Source organism: Podarcis pityusensis (genome assembly GCF_964106645.2).
Source record: "Podarcis pityusensis genome assembly, chromosome: 3".
Classification (NCBI taxonomy): Eukaryota; Metazoa; Chordata; class Lepidosauria; order Squamata; family Lacertidae; genus Podarcis; species Podarcis pityusensis.
The window spans coordinates 84,079,926-84,092,648 of NC_138026.1; the positions used below are offsets into that span (position 1 = coordinate 84,079,926).

General features: G+C 40.7%; 1 protein-coding gene across 5 annotated transcripts in view; it reads left to right on the forward strand.

Moving 5' to 3' along the window:
- The window catches only part of VEGFA (vascular endothelial growth factor A), a 29,698-nt gene extending 25,753 nt beyond the window's left edge, over positions 1 to 3,945 (forward strand). For all 5 annotated transcript variants that reach the window (XM_080999843.1, XM_080999841.1, XM_080999839.1 and 2 more), the window contains one exon: positions 605 to 3,945. In XM_080999843.1, coding sequence (XP_080855969.1) covers positions 605 to 626 — 22 coding nt within the window. In that variant the 3' untranslated portion in view covers positions 627 to 3,945. The remainder of the gene's footprint in view (positions 1 to 604) is intronic.
- Positions 3,946 to 12,723: the final 8,778 nt, after the last annotated feature.

A 12,723-nucleotide genomic window follows, 5' to 3' on the forward strand; every position in this document is an offset into this window, starting at 1 on the left:
TGAGTGTGGAAAGCTGCTTCAGATGAACTTTCATTCCTACTGAGTTATGAAATCTGGACCTTAAAAGGGCACAGCGAATTCATCTTCTTCCTGCTTCTGCCACAAACTGTTGCTGCTGTGTTCAGGCACTAACCACTGTCTCTTGGCAAAGAGTGGAATGACAAACAATATATATTTTTTGTTTCCCTTTTGCCTGCGTGAGACACTCATGGCTTTGTTTGGCTGCACCTCCACATAAAAAACAAAACAAAAAACAATCTAGATTGGGAGGGGATAATTTGTATGTGTGTGAGTTGAGACGTGCAAGGAGGTATGACAGTTTGGAGAAGAAAGTAATTTTCTGTCATTATTTGGGAGCAGGGATCACATGGAAACGCAGTGGTGTTTTTTTTTTTAAATTGCTCTTTAAGACAAATCTCAAGTCACTCACCTCACCTGCTTTGTATGGATTTATGTGGGGAAACAATGGGACTGGCTGTTCTTTTAGTAGCTCTGTAGTTCTCCTCTTCCCCTACCACTGCCTTAATCACCTCAGAGAATCCCACACCTAAGTTACTTCAGTTAACCATAACCTCTTCTCCCCCCCCCCCACTCTCTTTAACAGATGTGAAAAACCGAGACGGTGAGCAGCAGAGAAGAAAAGGAGTGGGGGAAGAGAGCCTTGGTTTCTGGAGCCTGATATCTCGCCTGGTCAAAAAAACACTAATCCAAATGAACACTAAAATGAAGGATCAGTAGAGCACAGCACTTTTGAGTACGGACGATGGACTCCGGAAGGAACATTCCCCGAGGACCCTCACAAGATTCACCTTTTGGTTTTGAACTGGTTTTCTATAGAGACTTTCCTTCTCATGCTGCTAAATAATAGAGCCAGGGAGACTGGAGTGGTATGTTTTGGGACTCCCGTTTCACATGAATAAAAATATATATGTTTGTAAATATAGATATACATATATATTCTGAGTTTTAAGAGAGAGAAAAAAACATTGCTAACATTATTGGTGTCTTCACTGGATATATTCAACTGCTGTGGACACAAGTGGGCTACTTGGGGCGTAAGAAAGAAACGATGACTGGACTTCAGCCAAAAGCGCTCAGTGTAATCTTCATACTCTTGCCGACTCTGTTAAGCATGCTGCTCCACCGAGCTCAGTTCCCCAGGCCCTGTCTTGTATGGAGAGACATTGGCACCAGAGAGGAGGTGGCAGGGGATTCCAAAGATGGGGCCTTGGAATATTATGGGTCAAAAGGTCAAGGAAGTGACTCTAGCCACTAGGTCTGAGGATTCGGTCAACTTCCCTCTCCCTCCTCTCCAAAACGATCTGCCCCAACTTGTCTTGCAACCTGCCTGTTTTGATGGGACACTGGTGTATGTTGTCGAATTGACTTTACTGCAGGAACTTTGCCCTGGATCTATGTTCTGGCCTTAACGGTGCTTGTCAGTGGCTGGTGCTTGTCAACTTGAGCAGGCGTTGCTGGGATCTACAATCTTGCAACCTCTCTTTGCTACTTAAATCAAGGATATAGGGGCTTGGCAGTACATGGAAGCAAGAATATATAGCCAGGCAGTTGAGCAGTGCTGTCTGCCATCCTTATGCACAGAGCTGCCATTGAAGATGCTTATGGAACATCTCTGGAAAGGGATATTAATCTGAAGTATATATGTACAATAGATTGGGGCGGGGGTTGAGTGTGTGTCTGTGTGGGGAGTATATGCACACAAATATACAGGTTCAAAATTGGAAAGTGGCATTTACAGCCTGCTGGGCAGTATCCGATGAGAGATTACTTCTCGTTTTGTGAATTCATTAATATTCTCAATCTGTTGTAACATGAATGTGCCAAGACATCTTGTGCTATGCTGGAGTTTTGTAACTTTATTTCTTTCCACCATCATGCTGGTGGCGTAATGTTGCCTATCCTACCAATACACGGTCTTGTTTATTTGAAAACGTGTTCCGTTGCAACAGAAACTTATTTAACAAGAGACTTATGAAGCATTCGCCACCAAACGTTGGATAATTCATAATGAGTTTATTTGCCTGAAGTAAACTCTCATCTGGACTTTGGGGGTGCCCATCTTAAATTTTCCTTCCCCCTCCCCCAATAACCTTGAGCAATGTGCCATGTAGAATCTTGAATTTTCAGTGTTGAATTGTTAAGAAAATACTTGTCTGACTTGGCTTGATGTGACAAAGATAGCCTCAAATTGACCCCATTCACCATGCTTCTGCACTACGAGGTTCGGAACATTCTTATGTGGAACCTGATTAAAGTTGGTAGCACCCTAGAGTGGCTAATATATTCAGGCTCTCTAGATGTTGGCAGTATCGTTTAACTCCCTTTAGCACAGCTTTCCCAACCTGGTGCTTTCCACTGGTTACTGTTGTTTTTACTACAACTAAGTTTTTTTGGGATTACAACTAACTCAGCTAGGTTGGGGAAGGCTGTTGAATTAAAGGTGTGTGTGTGTGTGTGTGTGTGTGTGTGTGTGTGTGTTTGTGTGTTTGTAAAATCAGGCCCAGTCAACAGCCACTATAAACGTGCATTGCCTGCGATTTGCGGGACCATGTGTGCACAACCCTTGGGAAAGTAGAAAAAAGCTTTGCAACTCTTAAAACTGGCAAGAGTTCCATTGTAACACTGGTATGGGGACTGCATTACAACACAGAAGCTTGGGCTAGTCACCTAGATATAATGCACAAATTTTGAGTAATGGATGCCTAAGTGCTCTTGTGAGATCAGGCTATAATGCTCAGTGCCTTGCAAGATAAAACACTATAAACACCAAAGCACACCAAACCACTAGGTATTAAGTAAACATTCTGATCTGGAAAGGAGCTGGCAGCAATGTACTTTAAATATCTGAAGTTTGTTGACTTGCCCAAATGCACCCTGGCCGTAGCCAGCAAATGAGTGCTGATGGTAATAGGGCCATATTGATGACTTGGCAAGCGCAACGTGGATACAATCCACTGGTAGCCTTTCCCCCCTCACTCATTAGTTCTAGATAAAATTTACTTGGTGGGAGAGTGGAACTGGTGCTCCTGCACTTGGTTTGATCCTGGAAGGGCAGTGCTTCCGTTTGCCCCCCTCCCCCAGTTGGATTGACCCCAGCACCTGTGACATTGTGGGCGGCTTCTGCTGCCTTCTAAACAGGTGCATGTGGTGCAGACTCTTTGAGATTTGAAGCAGCATTGTTGCCTTTGAAAACCTATTCCTATTTAATTCATGTAAAATATGTTGGCGTTCAGTGTGTATGTGTGTGCGCGCGCACCTGAGTGATGCTGCATGCATGGACCTGTGGCTGCCTGGCTGCTCAAAAGGCAGTAAGGCCAGCTCTGATTGGCTCGGTGAGTGGGCGGAATGAATCCAAACTTCTTCCCTTGCATTGGGGTAGCTGTAGGTTCTGGATTCTCCACCCCCCCCCCCAAAGAGATCCAGCACTTAGCGCTGGCCATCCATTTCGCGTTGCAGACCTGTTTCCTAATTTAGTGGTGGGTGGCTGTGAATGCAGAGGTCTAGAACCATGTGCCCACCGTGTGTGTGTGTGTATGGAAGCTTGCTTCCAGTTGCCTTCACTGGAGTGGGGTGTACGCCTGGTGCTCAGTTTCAGAAGTTTGGGTTTTTAAAAAATCAAGTTACATTTGGTCTGTGTGAGAATGCTGCCAAATGCCTGTCTGTTTCCAGACAAGCAAAAAATCAACTTGTTGCAAGTTTGATGATTAACCACTATGAAATTCCCTTCTACCCAATAGCAAGTGTGGTGAGTGTGTGTGTGTGTGTGTGCGTGCGTACAGGGGTGTGTGTGTGCTTGTGCGTGCACACACACGCACACAGCTGAAATGTATATATTCATGCTGTGCAAGGTGACAAACATTGTTCTATATACTTGTTTAATATCCCTTTTTAAAAATTAGAAATTAAAAATAATAATTTAAACTAGGTATTTTTCAGTATTCTTTGTTAATATTTAATTTTACTATTTATAAGCCGTACCTCTTTTTTTGTACTGTTATGTATAAATTTTTAACTCTTCTGCTCCATCCAATCTCTCCCCAGTTGTTGACAGAGTCAGTAGCATGATCAGTTATTTAATTAATATCTCTTAACACCCTCCCCCTACACATTCCTTTTGAGGCAAGGGTTATACATCTACATATTATATATATATTTGGTTATATGTATGTGTGTGTGTGTATATATATATATATATATATATATATATGTTTATGTATATGTGTGATTCGGAATAAATAGACACTACGATTTTTATATATGTAACCCGCTCCTGCGCCCCAGAAATATAGAAAAATTTACTATCATTTTATTTATTGGTGCTACTGTTTATCTGTAATGTGGCAAGAAAAGAATACATTTGCCACACTGGCTAATCTCAAGATTCCATATGAAATATTTATTTTTAGACAAAAAAATAACAAATATATCTTTAAAAAAACCACCATCTATGGCTTTTTTTGTAATAAAGAATTTAATTCTCACTTGGTTTATTTTCCCAAACTTCTTTTGCATCTTTTTTTTCTGCTGGTGTTTTTGAACTGATTTTGCTAATCGGCTGTGGGGAGGGGGTCATGGGGGAAAGGGCTTCTATAGCTGTGAAAGTGCATTGTGAGAAAAAGCAATGTACAGAATCAACACTCTGGGCATGCCAGGACAATCCATACACTGTAGCCCAGTCAAAGGAAAATTGAGAGTATTTGTGAGGTTGGGAGGTAACAAGTAGCCAATTAATTAATGGTTAAATGAAAAATGCACGTGAATGGCCAGGATCTCAGCTGTCGTAGGGGAGCAATAATTGTCTTATGTAGTGACCTAAGGCCACAAAACAGCCCTCTTTGATCTATGGGCAGAATACCAATACAGTGGTACCTCGGGTTACATACGCTTCAGGTTACACACTCCGCTAACCCAGAAATAGTACCTCGGGTTTAGAACTTTGCTTCAGGATGAGAACAGAAATCGTGCTGTGGCAGCGCGGCAGCAGTGGGAGGCCCCATTAGCTAAAGTGATTAAGAACAGTTTCAGGTTAAGAACGGACCTCCAGAACGAATTAAGTTCTTAACCCGAGGTACCACTGTATGCTTTCAATGCTCCCTACTTGTGCTCTTAAGATATCCAAATATTCCTATATACAGTGGTACCTCGGTTTTCGAACGTCTCGGAAGTCGAACGTTTTGGTTTTCAAATGACGAAAACCTGGAATTAAATGCTTCCGTTTTTGAACGCACCTTGGAAGTCAAATGGCTTTCATTGAGGTCCCCCCCCCCAATTTTCTCTATTGAATTTGCAGACGGTCCTTTGCGCCTCGTTTTCGAATGTTTCAGAAGTCTTAACGGTCTACTGGAAGTGATTACATTTGAAAACCGAGGTACCACTGTACTAGCAAACAGTTCAGTCAGAAAGTAAGATGTCCACTCAGAAGGCTCTAATGAACACAGGTTGCTGGAAGATCTAACAACCTAGCATTTTCATATGACTGCTGTTTATCTGTGCAAGCTAGTTGTGGTGGACATTATTGAAGGCTCTTTCATATGAACCTATGCTACAGATGCCAGTCTTTTGATGGCATTCGCAACTGAGCTTATCTATACCCTAGTGATTTCCTGAAGTACATATCCGCACCAAGAATGAGTCTGGGCTTTCAGAAAATACAGTTGCATCACAATCTTTGGTTAACTGCAGGTGAGATGATTCTGTGGGGCTGTCAGATGGGTGTTCGAGCGGGTTCCATTTTATTAAAACATGGACACCATGCCTTTCTTTCAAAGATCTTTAAAAATGGCTTACAACACATAATGGGAAATTAAAAATGTCAAAGCTGCAAGTGAAATTAACAAGTTGGAGGAGTTCCCCTATGAGGAAAGGTTACAATGTTTTGGGTGTCTAGAGAAAAAAGTGAGGTAAAATTGTGGCCAGAGGACTTCATGTTGGATTTTAAACTGGTTTTCCCACTTTGGGCAGTGTTTCAAAGTCTCTGACAACCAGCTGGTTGTCATGCACTTGGCACTTCGGAAGCTGGACAAGCTCCACTCTTTTGGTCACACACCTGTATGACATCAGTTGCAGGTTGGGTGGCTATGGTTTGCTCAAAATGGCCTCATGGCCCTATAATGTAAGCCTGTCAGGCCAAGACTGGGCCATGTTCTGGAGTTTCCTGACCCCTGATCTCAAAATTTCACCTCAGGAACTGAAGGTCTCTTGCCTGTGAAATGTTGAAGGCAGTCTTGAACACAAAGCATAAATTTCAACATAATTTAAGATAAATGCTACAACCATGGGGAATAATGTCCCTAGGAGAAATGTGATTATGTTGAATGAAAGTGCAGAAGCAGACAACCAGTGAACTACTAGTGTCAGTTGGCAACTTCGTTATTTTGGGGTTTAAGACTGGGAAATTTTAAAAAAGTGGACTGGGTGATGCAATATTATATTCATTCACATGACGTCATCTTCAAAAAGAGGAACTTTTTTTGGCATTTGCCTTCCTGAAAATGACAAATGTTTGGTTGGAAAGAAGCAAATCATTTGAGTGTTGCCTGCAGCTAAGTATAAATTCCTTTGGGAATTACAACTTTCCTCATGGACTTGATGCTGACTGGCAACTTGTGAATGCAAGAGGGTTTAGCTTTGGAGCTATTTATTTGTGGATGTCTATCAGTGAATTGTCACATGTTATATTGGTCATGATACATTGATTCCAGGTCATTTACCAGAGAGCCTATTTCCCACAGTTTCCAGTAAACATTACCATAATTTTGAGACTCGTCCATGAAACATTAGCTCAGATGGAAAACAAATTATTGATCCATTTTTTTTGGGGGGGGGGTGATCAAAGTTACAGATGAATTATTGAGGTTGTAAAACTGTTACACTGGTCACATTTTTTAAAAAAAAAACCCCACAATGAAAAGAAAACATTTAAACTACTTGTGGCATATTGATTGGTTCAGTTTATTTATATGCTGCTTTTCCACAATGAGCTTTGCCCAAAGCAGCTCACAGCAAACATTCAAAAACATCAAAACATTGAAAATACAAACATACAAAAATACAGAACATGTTAGTAAATTCAAATGACAAAAATCAACAATTCAACAAATGCAGAATAAATCAGCATTACCAAAACTAACAAAAACCCCGTGCCAAATTAATGTTTAAGTACATAAATACAAAGCAAAACAAGAGTTAGCCAACAATAGTGCATATTTCATTATTATTTTTGTAGGGAAGATTAAAGCAGTTAACAATTCGTTTAATGTTAATTGGAGTTAAATAATAATAGCTAAAACATAAAATATTATTTAAATAATTATCCGTACTTGAGAATACAGACTGGGAGTACCTTTCAATCTGTGGGACCTACTTCTAAGAAGACATCTATGAAGATGGCACTGTTAAACTTGTAAATTTGACATTTTTCTATTAAAAGTCAAGTGGTCTAGGAACTTGAAAACCCTTCATGATCCTCCAACAGCTGAAGAATACAAGAAAAGAAAAAAATCCTTGCCTTTTTGTCAGTTTCAAGACCAATTGATTTATTACACACTTTTACTGGATATGTATTTAGTAATACTGCCTCCTAGACCAAGAACTTTCTGTTAATTTGTTACATAACGTTACACAATATGCATTGCAACACAACGGCAAACCACAATGCAACTGTCAAATACCACTTTCACTAATACATAGAAAAGTTGCTTTAAAAAGGTTGAATTAGCTTCTGAAGAACGATAATATGCACTGAAGAGAGAAGAAGACCAACGGATGCAACTTTTAGGAGTGTGCTTGCTTCTTGTTTCAGTTTTTGTGCCCTGAACTCGCATATTAAGGGAAAGTCACGTGGAACGTTGAAAGACAAGTGGATTGCACTGAATCAAGAACAGAAAGCACACTGGATATTTAAAGTGTGGGGTACAAAGAACCCAGCTCAAATTAAAGCCTTTTTACAGTGTGATCCTAAGCATGTTCACTGAGAAACAAGTCCCACTGATACCCAAGTAAACATGCCTGAGACTGCAGCCTCATGGCGTAACCCTATATATGTCTTCTCAGATGTAAGACCCATTGAGTCCCTCGTTGTCCATTATTCACAGGTTAGTGGGTTGATTTAATCAAGAGATAGAAAGTTATGAGCTTAACTCATTCGTTGAAACTGAAAAATTTGACCTCCACCCCTGCAAAGCATCCTACAGGAAAGCTAGGGCAGGTATATAAAGGCCACCAAGGACAAATACAAACAGTGTCAGGAAAAGAAAAGAAAATGTCTTCTTCATCCCTATACAAACTCAACCTGGTGGTAACAAAATAATTGATGCAAGGAGGGAGCTGCAGCCCAAGATGGGGAATGAGGTGGTAAGGGAGCATCTAACTACTTTAAATGAATTTCAATCTCTAAGGAATGGTGATGGTGCTAAAGGAGCTTGTGGAAGTAATCTCAGAGCCTCTGTTTAAAATCTTTGGGAATTCTTGGAGAATAGGTGAGGTCCCCGCAGACTGGAGGTGGGCAAATGTTGTCCCTATGGTCAAAAAGGCGGCAGTGGGGTGGGAGAGAAGACCCAGGTAACTACTGACTGGTGAGCTTGACACTGATATCAGGAAAAGTTCTAGAACAGATAATTAAATAGTCGGTGTGTCAGCAGTTTGAAGAAGATGCTGTGATTACTAAGACCCAATATGGGTTTCTCAAAAACAAGTCATGCCATACAAGCTTGCTGGATCAGGGGAATGCTGTGTACATAGTGTATCTTGATTTCAGTAAGACTTTTGATAAAGTCCCCCATGATATTCTTGTGGAGAAACTTGTAAAGTATGGACTGGATGAGGTAATTGTTAGGTGGATTTAAAAGAAAACAACAAAAAAATTTAACAAAGCATACATTACAATACATAAAGAGAAAAGCATAAAAAACAATACAACAATACAGCAAAAACAAAACAAAACAGAATAACATTAAAACACACATCCAATGTTCCGTATCTTTATCTTTCATTTACTTGTTTCATCGACCTCCTCACACCTCCCTTTTTGTATTCTAATTTAATTAATTGTTTCAGCAAATTCTTTCCAACTTCTCAATTTTTGTTATATAATTTATCTTAACGATCTAACCTTTTAATTAACTCAACAAATCCTTTCCATCTTTCACTATATTCTGTCATTCAATTTACCTTAATTTATTTAACCTTATCTTGCCATAAAAAAAAACCTTAAAACTTAATGTACATAACTCCTTATATCATTTCTACTAAAGCCAAATAGTTTCATTCCAACATTTTTCCTAATACTCATTAATTTTACAATACTTTTCTAAATAAATTTTTAAACTTTCTTCCAATCTTCATCCATCGTCTCTTCTTCCTGGTCTCGGGTTTTGTCAGTCCTTTCTCGTCTATCTAATCCATCAACCTGGTGCTCTTATGTCCGAGGCTCTTAAGTCTTTTCCATGTCCCTTCTGCAGATCTTCTTCTTGTTTATACCTGCACTTTACTTTGTCTTTTGTTGATCTTTTTCTTAATTTCTTTCCTTTCTCATTGGGGGGGTAGGTCTCGGGAGGACTACAATCCAAAAATATCTCCATCTCTACTCAGCAGATCAGCCCATTCCCCACAGTCCCATTCCCCACAGTCAACACTGTAATCCAGAAAGTATTTAAAAGCATGTTTCAAAGTCCTTCCAAAATTAAGAGCCCTCACAACTCCAGACCCCCCCCCCGGTCCACTCCAGATTCAAACTTCAAGAACAGCGGCTTATGCTCCTGCAAGACCTCGGATCTCTTCATTTGTGTTACTTGAGGTTCAGCAACAACCTCCTCCATTATCTTCTGCACTTGCGCTTGCCCTGTCAAAACAAGTTCCTGGGCTGGTTCCTGAATGGTTTCTATATGGGTATTCGCCGTTTGTCCAAAGTTTTTAACTGCAACAGTCATCAAATCCATCTTCTCATGCATCTGCTCCAGCAAAGCACTTGTCTTGCAAAAAGCAAGCACCAAGACTTCTTGTAAACACATTTTTATTCAAGGTCAGAGTCTGATCTCACGATCCTAATCTTACAGCTGTGAAATCCCCAGATCGACTCCGGCAACAAATTAACAAGCTCCCTCTAGAGGAGACAATTTCTATTTGTATCCATCTTTTAAAAGCAGGACCAACAAAAGAAAATTACTTTCATTTTTCAAATACTTTGTTTCTTTTAAATGCAAGAAGCAACATTGGAGTCAATTTGTTTCTCTTTTTTTTTACTGTCTGTCAAAAGACGTTCCATTCACAGTCGATGAACTTCCCCATAAATTTCTGTCTCTGACACCCCGTTCCCAGGTTTGAGACGGTGGAAATTTATCTTTCTTTACTCTCTCTCCTGCAGGCTTAAACAGTCAAAAATTCCCCCCATTTTCTCCTGCTTCCAAGAGGGGTTTTGATGGTAATAACTGAAGGAAATTTAGACCTTTATATACGACTTTCCAGATTTTAGCTTACAAAGTTTTTGCTTCAATCTATTTACAAAAAACGGGAGGCGGACTTCCTGTTTAGAGCCTTCTCGCTTCAGTGCCAAATTAAAATGTTTCTTAATCCAATTTTCCGTTCTACTCACGGGTACTTGTTTAGAGTCCAATTGTCCACAGGAAAAAGTCAGCGCTCTCCGGCAACGGCTGTGCGGCTTCACTCCGTAAAAGTAGCGATTGATTCAAAACACCGCGCCACTCACCCCACGTCGCTTCGGATCCCCGAAAAAGGGTTTCCCTGTGAGTAGGGGAGGCGCTCCTGGTGTCAGCCAAATCCCACGTTCCCAGGCTTCCTCCGTCTGGGATTTTTAGAGGGTCTCCGCCTTCGCTGCGGCGGCAAGACCCGATTTTCACAGAGCAGGTTCCTCTCGGTCAGTGCTCACTAATTATTGCTCATCATCCTGGAAAAAAGTGACAAGTGACAAGTGGGGTGCCGCAGGGTTCTGTCCTGGGTCCGTTGTTGGTCAACATCTTTATAAATGACTTGGATGAAGGAATCAGTTCTATGAAATTTAAGGCTCTCCCTACTTATGGCTCTTTATCATTATACTAAACTTGGACCAGATATCCTTTCCCTGGAGAAGATGCCTCTTTTGTATCCTGTAAAGTAGGATATATGTCCAGAGTGTTATATGGGAAGAGGAAGTGATTGTTAAAGCACAATTGTAGCTCTGTGAGGGGAATATGGATCGCCTATCAACTCTCAGCATCCTTAATAAACTACAATTCCCAGGATTCCTTGGGGGAAGCCATGACTGTTAAAGTGGTATAATAGTACTGGATATGGCCTTGCTGAATTGTTTTAACTGGCTTTTAATGTTGTCTTTTAACATTGTTGTAATCCGACCAGGAATCACATAGTGAAAGGCAGGTAAGAAGTCCAATAAATAACACTAATAATATTAAAAATAAAAAAAATCCTTCCAGTAGCACCTTTAAGACCAACTAAGTTAGTTCTTGGTATGAGCTTTCGTGTGCAAGCACACTTCTTCAGATACTTCTTCAGTGTGCTTGCACACGAAAGCTCATACCAAGAACTAACTTAGTTGGTCTTAAAGGTGCTACTGGAAGGATTTTTTTTATTTTGACTATGGCAGACCAACACGGCTACCTATCTGTAACTAATAATATTAAACACACTACTTATACAGTGGTACCTTGGGTTATATACACTTCAGGTTACATATGCTTCAGGTTACAGACTCCGCTAACCCAAAAATAGTACCTCGGGTTAAGAACTTTGCTTCAGGATGAGAACAGAAATCATGCTCCATTGGCGCGGCAGCAGCAGGAGGCCCCATTAGCTAAAGTGGTGCTTCAGGTTAAGAACAGTCTCAGGTTAAGAACGGACCTCCAGAAAGAATTAAGTACTTAACCCGAGGTACCACTGTAATAACCTGATAATCTGGTGCCTGGAGCCAAAGTCCTATGAAGGAACTGGGTATGTATAGCCTGGAGGAGGGACAATTAAGGCGCAATATGATAGCCACCTTCAAATATTTGAAGGGCTGTCATATAGATGGCTGAGCAAATTTATTTTCTGTTGCTCCTGACGGTTAAAGCAATGTTTTCGAATGACAAGAAAATGTATTTGAACTAAAGATTAAGCAAAAAGACCCTAATGGTGCAAGCTGCTTGAGTGACTACCTCAGAACCTTTATTAGAGGTTTTTATAAGCAATGGCAAGATGGTCTTCTGTCAGGGATGCTTGAATACTCTGGGATTCCTGTATGTGGAAAAAAATTATCCAAAAAAAGTTCCCTGCCTCATTTTACTCCAACCCAGCTTCCTCAGGCCTTGATCCTCCTGTGATCTGAAGTAAGTATTAACAGGAGTGAGCCGACTCCATAACAACAAAGATCTCAGACCTTGGCATGTAATATCCTCCGTGCCACTGGCTGTTGCTGAGCAATAAACACCTCTCACACTATTAATAAACCCGATATGTCAACCTTGGTATTTGTAATATTAGGACACAGTGCCCTAGTGTGCAGAGCGAAGGCTAAATTCAGATGCGAGTTTTGAAGCTGGTGTAACCTATACCTTGCTCCAGTGCTTCCTCTGTGTATATGCAATCATGTGTTTGTTTCACTCTGCTATAAATACGGCATGTACACACTGGATGTCATTGCACCGCAGTCCTTCCTGATAATTGTCCATCAATTCAGCTATACTTGGCTATTCCTAGGGTATCCCTTGGCAG